This window comes from Erinaceus europaeus, chromosome 11 (genome assembly GCF_950295315.1).
Source record: "Erinaceus europaeus chromosome 11, mEriEur2.1, whole genome shotgun sequence".
NCBI classification, from domain to species: domain Eukaryota; kingdom Metazoa; phylum Chordata; class Mammalia; order Eulipotyphla; family Erinaceidae; genus Erinaceus; species Erinaceus europaeus.
Genome location: NC_080172.1, coordinates 119,391,274 through 119,404,592, shown reverse-complemented (window position 1 = coordinate 119,404,592; position 13,319 = coordinate 119,391,274). Strand labels below are relative to the sequence as shown.

General features: G+C 59.1%; 2 protein-coding genes across 2 annotated transcripts in view; both read left to right on the top strand.

The window, feature by feature from the left end:
- The window catches only part of MUL1 (mitochondrial E3 ubiquitin protein ligase 1), a 190,846-nt gene that overhangs the window by 16,904 nt on the left and 160,623 nt on the right, over positions 1 to 13,319 (top strand). The gene's annotated exons all lie outside the window — the stretch shown is intronic.
- KIF17 (kinesin family member 17) overlaps positions 3,893 to 13,319 on the top strand; it is a 35,037-nt gene continuing 25,610 nt past the window's right edge. The window contains exons 1-3 of the mRNA XM_060200882.1: positions 3,893 to 4,180; positions 7,840 to 7,986; positions 11,220 to 11,321. Coding sequence (XP_060056865.1) covers positions 3,950 to 4,180; positions 7,840 to 7,986; positions 11,220 to 11,321 — 480 coding nt within the window. The 5' untranslated portion in view covers positions 3,893 to 3,949. The remainder of the gene's footprint in view (positions 4,181 to 7,839; positions 7,987 to 11,219; positions 11,322 to 13,319) is intronic.

Genomic DNA, 13,319 nt, shown 5'->3' with positions numbered 1-13,319 from the left:
GATGGGCAGACCCGCCGCGGCTCAATCAGGGCGCCCAGGACGGACAGACCCGCTGGTGCTCAGTCAGGGCACCCGGGACAGGTAGACCCGCCGGTGCTCAGTCAGTCAGGGCGCCCAGGAACAGACAGACCCGCCGGTGCTCAGTCAGTCAGGGTGCCGGGGACAGGCAGACCCGTCGGTGCTCAGTCAGTCAGGGTGCCGGGGACAGGCAGACCCGTCGGTGCTCAGTCAGTCAGGGTGCCCAGGAACAGACAGACCCGCCGGTGCTCAGTCAGTCAGGGTGCCCAGGAACAGACAGACCCGCCGGTGCTCAGTCAGTCAGGGCGCCCGGGACAGGCAGACCCGCCGCAGCCGGCACTCGCTTCCTAGAGCGCGGCATCCTCCGCGCGCGGGGCCCAGACCGGCGTCCGCCCTCCCCGCCCCGCCAGCTGCCCAGCGCCCTCGCAGGGACGCCGCTCCTCTTGCGGCGGAGGCCGGGCGGGTGGCCCTGTTCTGGCCGCGGGTCTGAGCGGAGCCAGGCAGCGCCAGGTCGGACTGGGCCCCCAGGGACGCCCATTTTCCATCTTTAGCCTTGTGGCGGGGCGGGAGCTCCGTGCGGCTCTGCCAGACACACCGCGGCCTCCCTCGGTGGTCTCTCCCCTGCGTCAGTCTGCTAGATCCGCTCCTGTCTCCTGAGAGGGTCTCACGAGAGGGTCTTCTGACAGGGTCTAGGGTCTCGGGTCTCCTGAGACGGTCTCCTGAGGGTCTCGTGAGAGGGTGTCTCCTGAGAGTCGTAAGAGGGGTCTCCTGAGAGGGTGTCTCCTGAGAGGGGTCTCCTGAGGGGGTGTCTCCTGAGAGGGGTCTCCTGAGAGGGGGTCTCCTGAGAGGGTCTCCTGAAAGGGGGTCTCCTAAAGGGGGGTCTCCTGAGAGGGTGTCTTCTGAGAGGGTGTCTCCTGAGAGGGGTCTCCTGAGAGGGTCTCCCAAGAGGGTCTCCTGAAGGGGGGTCTCCTGAGGGGGTCTCCTGAGGGGGTGTCTCCTGAGAGGGTGTCTCCTGAGAGGTGGTCTCCTAAGAAGGGTCTCCTGAGAGGGTCTCCTAAGAAGGGTCTCCTGAGAGGAGGTCTCCTAAGAAGGGTCTCCTGAGAGGGGGTCTCCTGAGAGGGTGTCTCCTGAGAGGGGTCTCCTGAGAGGGTGTCTCCTGAGAGGGGTCTCCTGAGAGGGTGTCTCCTGAGAGAGGGTCTCCTGAGGGGGGTCTCTTGAGGGGGGTCTCCTGAGGGGGGTCTCCTGAAAGGGGGTCTCCTGAAGGGGGGTCTCCTGAGGGGGTCTCCTGAGAGGGGGTCTCCTGAGGGGGTCTCCTGAGAGGGGTCTCCTGAAAGGGGGTCTCCTGAGAAGGGTCTCCTGAGAGGGGGTCTCCTGAGGGGGGTCTCCTGAGAGGTGGTCTCCTAAGAAGGGTCTCCTGAGAGGGTGTCTCCTGAGAGGGGTCTCCTGAGAGGGGTCTCCTGAGAGGGTGTCTCCTGAGAGGGGTCTCCTGAGAGGGGTCTCCTGAGAGGGTGTCTCCTGAGAGGGGTCTCCTGAAGGGGGGTCTCCTGAAGGGGGTCTCCTGAGGGGGGTCTCCTGAGGGGGGTCTCCTGAAAGGGGTCTCCTGAGGGGGGGTCTTCTGAGAGGGGTCTCCTGAGGGGGTTTCCTGAGGGGGTCTCCTGAGAGGGGTCTCCTGAAAGGGGGTCTCCTGAGAAGGGTCTCCTGAGGGGGGTCTCATGAGAGGGGGTCTCCTGAAAGGGGTCTCCTGAGGGGGGGTCTTCTGAGAGGGGTCTCCTGAGGGGGTTTCCTGAGGGGGTCTCCTGAGAGGGGTCTCCTGAAAGGGGGTCTCCTGAGAAGGGTCTCCTGAGGGGGGGGTCTCCTAAGAAGGGTCTCGTGAGAGGGTGTCTCCTGAGAGGGTGTCTCCAGAGAGGGGTCTCCTGAGAGGGTGTCTCCTGAGAGAGGGTCTCCTGAGGGGGGTCTCTTGAGGGGGGTCTCCTGAGGGGGGTCTCCTGAAAGGGGGTCTCCTGAAGGGGGGTCTCCTGAGGGGGTCTCCTGAGAGGGGTCTCCTGAGGGGGGTCTCCTGAGAGGGGTCTCCTGAAAGGGGGTCTCCTGAAGGGGGGTCTCCTGAAGGGGGTCTCCTGAGAGGGGGGTCTCCTGAGGGGGGGTCTCCTGAGAGGGGTCTCTTGAGGGGGTCTCCTGAAGGGGGGTCTCCTGAGGGTGGTCTCCTGAGGGGGGTCTCCTGAGAGGGGTCTTCTGAGAGGGGTCTCTTGAGGGGGTCTCCTGAGAGGGGTCTCCTGAAAGGGGGTCTCCTGAGAGGGGTCTTCTGAGAAGGGTCTCCTGAGAGGGGGTCTCCTGAGGGGGGTCTCCTGAGAGGTGGTCTCCTAAGAAGGGTCTCCTGAGAGGGGTCTCCTGAGAGGGGTCTCCTGAGAGGGGTCTCCTGAGAGGGGTCTCCTGAGAGGGTCTCCTAAGAAGGATCTCCTGAGAGGTGTCCTGAGAGGTGTCTCCTGAGAGGGGGTCTCCTGAGAGGGGTCCTCTGAGGAGGGTCTCCTGAGAGGGTCTCCTGAGAAGGGTCTCCTGACAGGGGTCTCCTGAGAGGGGGTCTCCTGAGGGGGGTCTCCTGAGAGGTGGTCTCCTGAGGGGGGGTCTCCTGAGAGGGGTCTCCTGAGAGGTGGTCTCCTGAGAGGTGGTCTCCTAAGAAGAGTCTCCTGAGAGGGGGTCTCCTGAGGGGGGTCTCCTGAGAGGGGTCTCCTGAGAAGGGGGTCTCCTGAGAGGTGGTCTCCTAAGAAGGGTCTCCTGAGGGGGTCTCCTGAGGGGGGTCTCCTGAGAGGGGGGTCTCCTGAGAGGTGGTCTCCTAAGAAGGGTCTCCTGAGAGGGGGTCTCCTGAGGGGGGTCTTCTGAGAGGGGTCTCCTGAGAAGGGGGTCTCCTGAGAGGTGGTCTCCTAAGAAGGGGGGTCTCCTGAGAGGGGTCTCCTGAGGGGGTCTTCTGAGAGGGGTCTTCTGAGGGGGGTCTCCTGAGAGGGGGTCTCCTGAGGGGGGTTTCCTGAGGGGGGTCTTCTGAGAGGGGTCTCCTGAGAGGGGCTCCTGAGTGAGGTTTGCCAACTCTCCCCAGCCTGCGCCCCCTACCCCCTCTGCTCTCCCCCTATGCCTCCGCCCCCTGCCCTCTCCCCTATGCCCAACGCCCCCACCCCCACCCGGGCTGAGGCTCCAGGCCCCGCTGGCTCTGGCGCCTATGACGTCACGGTCGTTGCCCGGCAACGGAGAACGCTGCGGTCGGCGACCCTGCGCTGGGCGGCTCCGCGGCTCCTACGGCGCCCCCACTGCCCCCACTGCCCCTGCGACCCGCCAGCCCCAAGGGAGGAGGGGGCGGCTCCGGTGCTGCCCCTGCCCCCTTCTCGGGGCGCCCCCCCAGTTCTAGTCCCGCCCTCTGGCCGGCTCAGGTTCCCCCCAGCCCCTCTTCTCGCCCCCCAGTCCTAGCCCCTTCCCCTGCCCCCCAGTCCCGCGCCCCCAGTCCCGCGCCCCCAGTGCTGTGCCCCCAGTGCTGTGCCCCCAGTCCCGCGCCCCAGTCCCGCGCGCCAGTCCCGCGCCCCCAGTCCCGCACCCCCAGTGCTGTGCCCCCAGTCCCGCGCCCCAGTCCCGCGCCCCCAGTGCCGTGCCCCCAGTGCTGTGCCCCCAGTCCCGCGCCCCAGTCCCGCGCCCCCACTCCTGTGCCCCCAGTCCCGCGCCCCCAGTCCCGCGCCCCCCAGTGCTGTGCCCCCAGTGCCGTGCCCCCCAGTCACGCGCCCCCAGTCCCGTGCCTCCACTCCTGTGCCCCCCAGTGCTGTGCCCCCGTGCCCCCAGTCCGGTGCCCCCCAGTCCTGTTCCCTTCCCCAGTCCTGCGCCCCCACTCCTGTGCCCCCCAGTCCTGTGTCCGGCCCAGCACCCTCAGTCATCTGCCCGCGGTGCCCAGCGAGGTTCCATGGCCTCCGAGGCGGTGAAGGTGGTGGTGCGCTGCCGGCCCATGAACCAGCGGGAGCAGGAGCTGAGCTGCAGGTCGGTGGTGACAGTGGACGGCGCCCGAGGCCAGTGCTTCATCCAGAACCCGGGCGCGGCTGGCGAGCCCCCCAAGCAGTTCACCTTCGATGGCGCCTACCACGTGGAGCACAGCACTGAGCAAATCTACAATGAGATCGCCTACCCGCTGGTGGAGGTGAGGGTGCTGAGACTGGGCACCCAGGGGTGGCGCCTGCAAGGGCCAGCGGAGACACCCAGCCCCAGCAGAGACACCCAGCCCCGGGAGACACCCAGCCCCAGCAGAGACACCCAGCCCCAGCAGAGACACCCAGCCCCAGCAGAGACACCCAGCCCCGGGGAGACACCCAACCCCAGCAGAGACACCCAGCCCCGGCAGAGACACCCAGCCCCGGGAGACACCCAGCCCCAGCAGAGACACCCAGCCCCGGGGAGACACCCAGCCCCAGCAGAGACACCCAGCCCCGGGAGACACCCAACCCCAGCAGAGACACCCAGCCCCGGGGAGACACCCAGCCCCAGCAGAGACACCCAGCCCCGGGAGACACCCAGCCCCAGCAGAGACACCCAGCCCCGGGGAGACACCCAGCCCCAGCAGAGACACCCAGCCCCGGGAGACACCCAACCCCAGCAGAGACACCCAGCCCCGGGGAGACACCCAGCCCCAGCCAGCCACAAAGGCCCCAGGGAGGGCAGCAGGCAGACACCAACTGAAGACAGAGGGGCAGGAGACGGGCCACACCTACGTGTCACCCCAAGTGTCTGCTGCCCAAGACCACCCCGTCCAGGCCCCGGGCCACTGCCCTCAGCCGTCAGCCCTCACTCTTTGCCTCACTTCAGTCGTCCTCCAGAGAACATTCTCTTCTTCCTTCTCTCTCCCTCCCTCCTTCCTGCAAGGCCTGGGCCTCTGCTCTCCTACATCACAAGGACTTGGGTACGTGGACCTGGGCACAGGTAGGGCTGGCCCGCCTCCTGTTGCCTGTGGAGAACCCGGCCTGAGTCCTGGAGCCGCAGGAGCCCTTCACCTTGGGGTTGACCGGTTGCCCTCCTCCCACCCTGTTTCTTCCACACTCGCGGCACGTGCCAGCTGGATGTGCCACTGGTTAAAATAGACACAGAAAGTTGTATCTGATGACGAACGTTCTGACACTGCTTCACTTTGTAAGTGCAGGTCACTTAAGATGGAGTGAAGCCAGTTCCTCAGATGAACAAGACATTTAGGAGTGTGGCGACTCCACTGGAGGGTCCAGCTAACTGCGTAGCGCTGACTGACTTCACTTAGCGATCCTGCGGGGGCTCGGTGTTCAGTGCCTGCCTGCCCTCACGGCTCCCAGCAGCTGTGCTCTTTGCTTTCCTCTTCTTTCTAGATAGAAGTGAGAGAGGGGAGACTCAGAAAGGCTGCTTCTCTGCTCCTGAAGCTTCCCCCGGTGCAGGTGGGGAGCAGGGCTGACCCCAGTCCCCCTCGCAGCTCAGATGTGTGCTCTCCTGGGACGCCACCGCCGGCCTCTGTGCTCACTGTTAGAGTCCCCTCAGCCTGGGGAATCTCAGTGCCCCGGAAGCTGCCCCGTGCTTTTCCTGGGCCTTGTGTCCCTGCTCCTGGTGGGGCTGTCACCACCTCCCCAGTGAAAGGAAGGGGCCTCCTTGGGTGCCTGCCTCCCGCCTCCCCTTGTCAACTGCAGGAGCCACTTGGTGGCCCGGCTTTCCTCAGATGACAGAGGGGCCCATTGGTGCTGCCTGTAGGAGGCCTGTCCCTACCCATCGCCTACGGGCCTGGCCGTCTGGGCAGCAACTGGGCGTCCTTGCTGTGGGGACCCTTGGGCTTGGGGAGCAGCTCTCTGGACACCCACATTCTGACATGGAGTTCTCCTCGTCCGTGCAAAGTTCTAGAATGTGTGGCCTAGGCACTGTGCGAGGCAGGGCCTGGGTGTCAGCCAGCACAGAGCAGACAGACAGACCCTGCGGAGTGGACGAGACTCTGTGTCAGATGACAAGACGCTGTGCATTGTGCTTCCTGCCTCCAGCCTCCTCGCCCACCCCCGGCCCTCCATCTGCTCGCAGCCCCTTCCCCACCGACGCCCCTGAGCCTGGACGGCCTTCCTGTCGCCAGTCAGCGTCCAGGCCATCCACCTGACCCCGCCCGCCTCTGCTCTGGCCCGGAGACTTCTCCTTCCCTCACACCCATCTGTTCTCCCCCTGCCTTGCCCTCCTCCCTCACGTTTTCCACCTGGAACTCTGTCACCGCACACACCTCCACTTGCCTTGAACGCGCACTGCCAGGTGCTTCACAAGCTTCACAAGCAGTGAAACACATCTGCAGGATGGTCTTTGTCTCTCTCCCTGTCTGTCTTCCCCTGCCCTCTCAATTTCTCTCTGTCCTGTAAAAAAAAAATGAATTAAACAAATAAGTAAATAAATTTAAAGAAATGGCCACCAGGAGCAGTGGATTCACAGTGTAGGCACCGAGCCCCAGCAATAACCCTGGAGGCAAAAAAAAAAAAAAAAAGAATGTTGTTCATTGTTGGATCAAGACAGAGAAAACTGAGAGGGGAGGGAGAGAAACAGACACCTGCAGCCCTGCCTCACACTCGTGATGGGGGAGACCAGGGGCTTGAACCCGGGTCCTTGTGCACTGTGATGTGAGTGCTTAACCAGGTGCGCCACCACCTGGCCCCTCCCACTCTCCATCTTTCTCCCAAGGGGAGCCCGGAGCAGCCTCACCCAGCTGCAGTAAGCCTCAGTGTTCCCACCTGCCACACAGCCTGCTGCTAAGCTCAGCTCAGGTGTGGTCTCGGGGTGTGCTGTCACGGTGTGCTGTCACGGGTGTCGCCACGTGTCCACTGGGGGCTGCGGAGGCTGGCTGACTGAGGGCCCTGAGGTACACCGGCTTCTCAGCCAAGGCAAGTGGGGGTGTGTGTGGTGACAGAGCTTCAAGTGAAAAATGTGAGGGGGAGGAGGGCGAGGCAGGGAGAGAACAGATGGGTGTGGGAAGAGATGTGTTTCACCGCTTGTGATGCGACCCCCCCTGCAGGTGGGGAGCTGGGGGCTTGAACTGGGATCCTTGTGCTTCATACTATGTGCACTTAACCTGGTGCACCACTGCTCCGCCCCTATAAATAATATTCTTTAAAAAGCTTCTTAAAGGGGGTCGGGCAGTAGCGCAGCGGGTTAAGCGCACATGGCGCCAAGCGCAAGGACCGGTGTAAGGATCCCGGTTCTAGCCCCCCTGCTCTCCACCTGCAGGGAGGGCGCTTCACAGGCAGTGAAGCAGGTCTGCAGGTGTCTGTCTTTCTCTCCCCCTCTCTGTCTTCCCCTCCTCTCTCCATTTCTCTCTATCCTATCCAACAACGAACAACATCAACAACAACAATAGCCACAGTAAAGCTACAACAAGGGCAACAGAAGGGGAAAAAAAGGCCTCTAGGAGCGGTGGATTCATGGTGCAGGCACTGAGCCCCAGCAATAACCCTGGAGGCAAAAAAAAAAAAAGTGGTCCAGGAGATGGTGCAGACTCTGGAGCGTGAGGTCTCAAGTTCAAGCCCCAGCATCATGTGCATCAGGGTGGTTCTTTGCTCCTATTTTTCTCACTAATAAATAAAATGTGTGTGTGAGAGTGGAAACCTGAACCCGGGACCAGGCTGCACAGCACAAACTCTTAACTACTCCTGAGGCAGTGTCCCCCAACTGGCAGTGCGTGTTTCAGGACAGAGCTGAGCCGGCTCCATCTGCCCTGCTTGCCCTCAGCCACGGCCTCCATGGGGGTGACCGGGAGGAGCCCCGAGTCTGGGAGTGGAGAGGCAGCCTTGCAGAACTGCGCCTGACCCTGTGCTTTGCCCACAGGGTGTCACCGAGGGCTACAATGGCACCATCTTTGCCTACGGCCAGACGGGCAGCGGGAAGTCCTTCACCATGCAGGGCCTGCCGGACCCACCCGCCAGCCGCGGCATCATCCCCAGGGCCTTTGAACACGTGTTTGAGAGCGTCCAGGTAGAGGCCTGCTGGGCTGGGTAAGGCTGGGCTGGTCCTGGGGCTTTGCGGCGGGTGGTCTCAGAGCCCTGGCTGGTGGGACACAGGAACAGCTCTGCAGGGAGGTGGGGGGTGGGCTCTAGTTGCTGAATGGTGAGGGAAGAAGAAATACCAAAGAAAATTCCACCCACCAGCCCTAGGTTTCTGTCCTTTTTTTTTTTAAACTTTTAATTTAATTTAATTTAATTTTATTTTATTTTATTTTATTTATTCCCTTTTGTTGCCCTTGTTGTTTTATTGTTGTAGTGATTATTGTTGTTGTTGGATAGGACAGAGAGAAATGGAGAGAGGAGGGGAAGACAGAGAGGGGGAGAGAAAGACACCTGCAGACCTGCTTCACCGCCTGTGAAGCGACTCCCCTGCAGGTGGGGAGCCGGGGTTCGAACCGGGATCCTTATGCCGGTCCTTGTGCTTTGCACCACCTGCGCTTAACCCGCTGTGCCGCCGCCCGACTCCCGTTTCTGTCCTTTTTTTTAAAAATTTTTTTCAAATATTTATTCCCTTTTGTTGTCCTTGTTGTTTTATTGTTGTAGTTATTATTGTTGTTTTTACTGATGTTGTCGTTGTTGGATAGAACAGAGAAATGGAGAGAGGAGGGGAAGACAGAGAGGGGGAGAGAAAGACAGACACCTGCAGACCTGCTTCACTGCCTGTGAAGCGACTGCCCTGCAGGTGGGGAGCCGGGGGCTCGAACCAGGATCCTTAGGCTGGTCCTTGCATTTCATGCCACATGCGCTTAACCTGCTGTGCTACCACCCGACTCCCTAATTTTTAAAAAGTTTTATTTATTTATTTATTATTTATTTTTGAGAGACACACACACACACACACACACACACACACACACACAGAAGCACCACAGCACTGCTCAGCTCTGGCTTATGGTGGTTCGGGGGATTGAACCTGGGATTTAAGAGCCTCAGGCATGAGAGTCTGTTTGCATAACCATGATGCTGTCTCTTTCACCCCCTAGGTTTCTGTTTTACTGTTATGCTTGTTTTAAAAGTATTTTTGCTTATTTATTTATTATTGGATAGAGGCAAAGAGAAATTGAGAGGGTAGGGGGAGATGGAGGAAGGGACCAGTGGCTTGAACCTGGGTCTTTGTGCACTGTAGTGTGAGCACTTAACCAGGTGAGCCACTGCCTGGCCCCCTGTTTTATTTGTTGTGGTGCTTCTGTTTTCACTTGCCAGGGATGTTGGAGGGCCTTTTGCATCTAGAATACCAGCAAAACAAACAAACAAACAAACTCCTGTGTTTTTTTTTCTCTGTCTACAAGGCACATGTGAGAAAGACACACACACACACACACACTCACACACACTCACACACACACTCACAAACACACACACTCACTCACACACACTCACACACACACACTCACTCACACACACTCACACACACACTCACACACACTCTCACACACTCACATACACACTCACACACACAATCACTCAACACACACACACTCTCACACACACACACACTCATACACACACTCACACTCATACACACACTCACATTCACACACACGCACACACACTCACATTCACACACACTCACACACACACACTCATACACATACACACACACACTCACTCACACATACACACACACACACACTCTCACACTCACACACACTCACATACACACACACTCAACACACACTCACACAAACTCACACACACTAATACATACACACACATACACACACTCACACACTCACACACACACACTCACACACACTCACACTCACTTACACACATTCACACACATACACATACACACACACTCACACACACTCACTCACACACACACTCACACACACACACTCACACACACTCACACACACACACTCACACTCACACACACTCACACACACACACTCACACACACTCACTCACACACACACACACTCACACACACACACTCACACACACTCACACACACACTCACACACACACTCACTCACATACTCACACACACACTCACACACACACTCACTCACACACTCACACACACACTCACACACACACTCACACACACACACACTCACACTCACACACACTCACTTACACACACACACACACACACACACACACACACACACACACACACACACTCACACACACACATACCCCAGGGATCTAGTCCATCATTCATAGAGCCCCTTTGGTGCTGTTTATGGTGCTTCCATGGACCTGGGATTGACCTCAGGACCTCCCACCCCACATGAAGGCCTGTGCTCTACCCACTGAGCTGTCTGTATCTCCTGGCTACCCTCCCACCACTTTTGGATTTTAGCATCGCACTGAATGGTGCACATGAGACTGACCCTCAGCACCGACCTGAGAGGTGCTTGCAGCCAGTGTGAGTCCCCTTTTACTAGGGACCGGGGTGCTTGTGCACAGTCACCAAGCTCTATGCTGGTCCTGGAGGTAACTGTTAGGCCCATTTGGGGATAGTGGAGCTAAGTCTCGGAGCCTTACTCAACACCGTGACCCCAGTGTCTGGGGCTGCCTGTGCTGGTGGCCATGTGGAGACTGGGGAGGACTGTCCTCAGCTCTGGTGGCCCTGGGGCTTGAACCTGGGGCTTTGTGCTGTATCTGCTCCCAGCCCTCAGCTCTGTCCTCTGGTGGCACTGGGGCTTGAACCTGGGGCTTTGGAGCTTCAGGCATGACAGTTTTTTTTTGCATAACCATTATGTTATCTCCCTAGTTTGACTCTTTTTAAAACTTTGATAGGAAAAGGGAGGGAGACAGAGAGACCCCTGTAGCCCTGCTTCACCACTAGCAAAGCGTTCCCCCTGCTGGTGGGGACCAGGGGCTTGAACCCGGGTCCAGTGCACTATAACGTGTGTGCTTAACCACGTGTGCCATACCCAGCCCCATTTTTTTTAGACCCCCAGCAGTGTCTAGTGACAGGGAGCACTGCCAGGTGTCAGCCCAGGGTCACCGCGGGGTCCTGAGCTCTCTGCTTGAGAACTGGGGTGCCCTTCCTCGCCCCCTTTATGGGGCCCACAGACAGAGCTTGAGCCAGTGGCACTGGGGACCAGGAAACTCCGAGAAGCCAGCGAGCGGGGCCTGGTGCAGGTGGACACACCTCTGCCCTCCAGTGGTGCCCTGGCTGCAGAGGGTGGGGGTCGGGCATTGTAGCAGGTGCTCAGGCGTCTTCGCTCTCCTCCCCCTTCTCAGTGCGCAGAGAACACCAAGTTCCTGGTGCGGGCCTCCTACCTGGAGATCTACAACGAGGACGTCCGGGACCTGCTCGGGGCTGACGCCAAGCAGAAGCTGGAGGTGGGCTGCTGGGGCTGGGGTGCACGGCGTGGGGGAGGGACTCTACGAAGGGCAGAGGTGCTGACTTGGGCTAACGCTGGGGTTTGTTTGAGGCCTGGGGTCTTCCCAGAGTCCGTGGTGCAGAAGAGGGCTGCTGGGTTGGCTCATCCTCCTGACTGCACAAGGGGCGCTGGGTGGCCGTTCCTGAGGTGATGCCGCCCGCTTCCGTGGACATAGCTGGAGCGTTGTTCTGCTTCACTGCTGCCCCCGGCCCCGAGCATGTGTCACATCACCACTCAGTGCCCACCAGGACAGAGGGATGGAAGGAGACAGAGAGACACCACAGTCCTGCTCCACCACCCACGGTGCTCCCTCTCCATGGCACTTGGTGCAGTGGCTCAGAGCCAGGGCTTCGTGCATGGAAGGCGTGAGCTCTCCCAGCTCTTGCAGTAATTCCACTTGAGGTGATGTTTTATTTCTAAATGTGCATCAGAGCCCTCTCAGGACTCTTCAAACTAAGAAGAAGTGACCAATTCACTGAGCACGTACTGTGTATGGTCCGCCCTGGACGTGCCCTAGCCTTGCTCTCTTGCTGCCGCTGTCCCATTTACTGACGTGGAAAGAGAGGTTCAGGCTAACGATCTCCTCAGCACTAAGTGGCAATGGCTGGATTGCAGCCCAGGCCTGACATCAACGTCCTGAAGCTGCGACATGAAATTTTCTGCTTATGGGCTCAGTTCCCGGGACCTTGTCCCATTCTGAAGGGGTCTTGGTATGGGGCCCCGAAGGACCCGGATGGAACCTCTCTAGGCTGTTGGGAAGCTTGAGAAGGTGATGAGAATGAGCTATTTGGCAGAGCTAGAGACAGCAGGTCCTCAGCCTGTGAGCTATTTCACACCGCTGGGATCTGAGAGAGGACAGTGACTGTGACAGGGACATTTTTTTTTTGCCTCCAGGGTTATCACTGGGGCTTGGTGCGTGCACTAAAAATGCACTGCTCCTAGAGGCCATTTTTCCCATTGTGTTGCCCTTATTATTTATCATTCTTGTTGTCATTGTTGTTGAATAGGACAGAGAGAAATGGAGAGAGGAGGAGAAGACACAGAGAGGGAGAGAAAGACAGACACCTGCAGACTTGCTTCACCACTTGTGAAGCTTCCTCCCTGCAGGCGGGGAGCTGGGAGCTCGAACCCGGATCCTTGAGTAGGTCATTGAGCTTCGCGCCATGTGCTTAACCTGCTGTGCTACCACTTGGCCCCTGACAGAGACTTCAGAGTGGAACCCCTGAGAGAAAGTCAAGGATTGACAGGAAGTCTGCAACAGAAAAAGGACAGCTCAGCTGGTCCATGGGTGTCTCATACCTGCTGTAAACTGTACCCAGTTTCCTAAAAGGCTGGAGTCAGAAGGAAAGGTATTCCTAGCAGCGTGGGGCAGAAGTGGGTGCCCTGAGAAGTTCTGTCAAGACGGCCTGGAGTGGGCCGACCCTTTGGAGGGTTCAGTGCTGACGGTCAGCGGCCTGGAACTGGATACTGGTCGTAGGCTCTGCTGGACCCAGCTCTGGCAGCCTTAGGTTATCGGCTGACTGTGAGGCTCTGATTACGTCTCCTGTGTGGGACCCTTTAAATCTGGAGAGACGGGTCTGGTCCAAGGATGAGAAGACAGTGGAGGAAGGCAGCCTGGAACTGTGGCCAGAATGCTGATGACTGACTGCCCTTCCAGATCTGGGGTTCATTTGACCAGACGACCAGTAGACACCCCCCCTCCCACCCCAAGAGGCCTACAGCTAGCAGGCACACTTCTTCTGGGTCAGAGTGGCTGTCATTACAGAAGAATTTGTAGGCAGGCAACTAGGCTGGGGGAGAGCATGACTTGTCTGCGTTCTGGACGTAGGAAGGTACAGTCAGGGCTGAGTATTTAATTAATTAATTTATTTATCATCAGAGACAGAGAAAGAAAGACACAGAGAGACACCTGCAGCCCTGCGTCACCACTCGTGAAGCTTTCCCCCTGTAGGTGGGC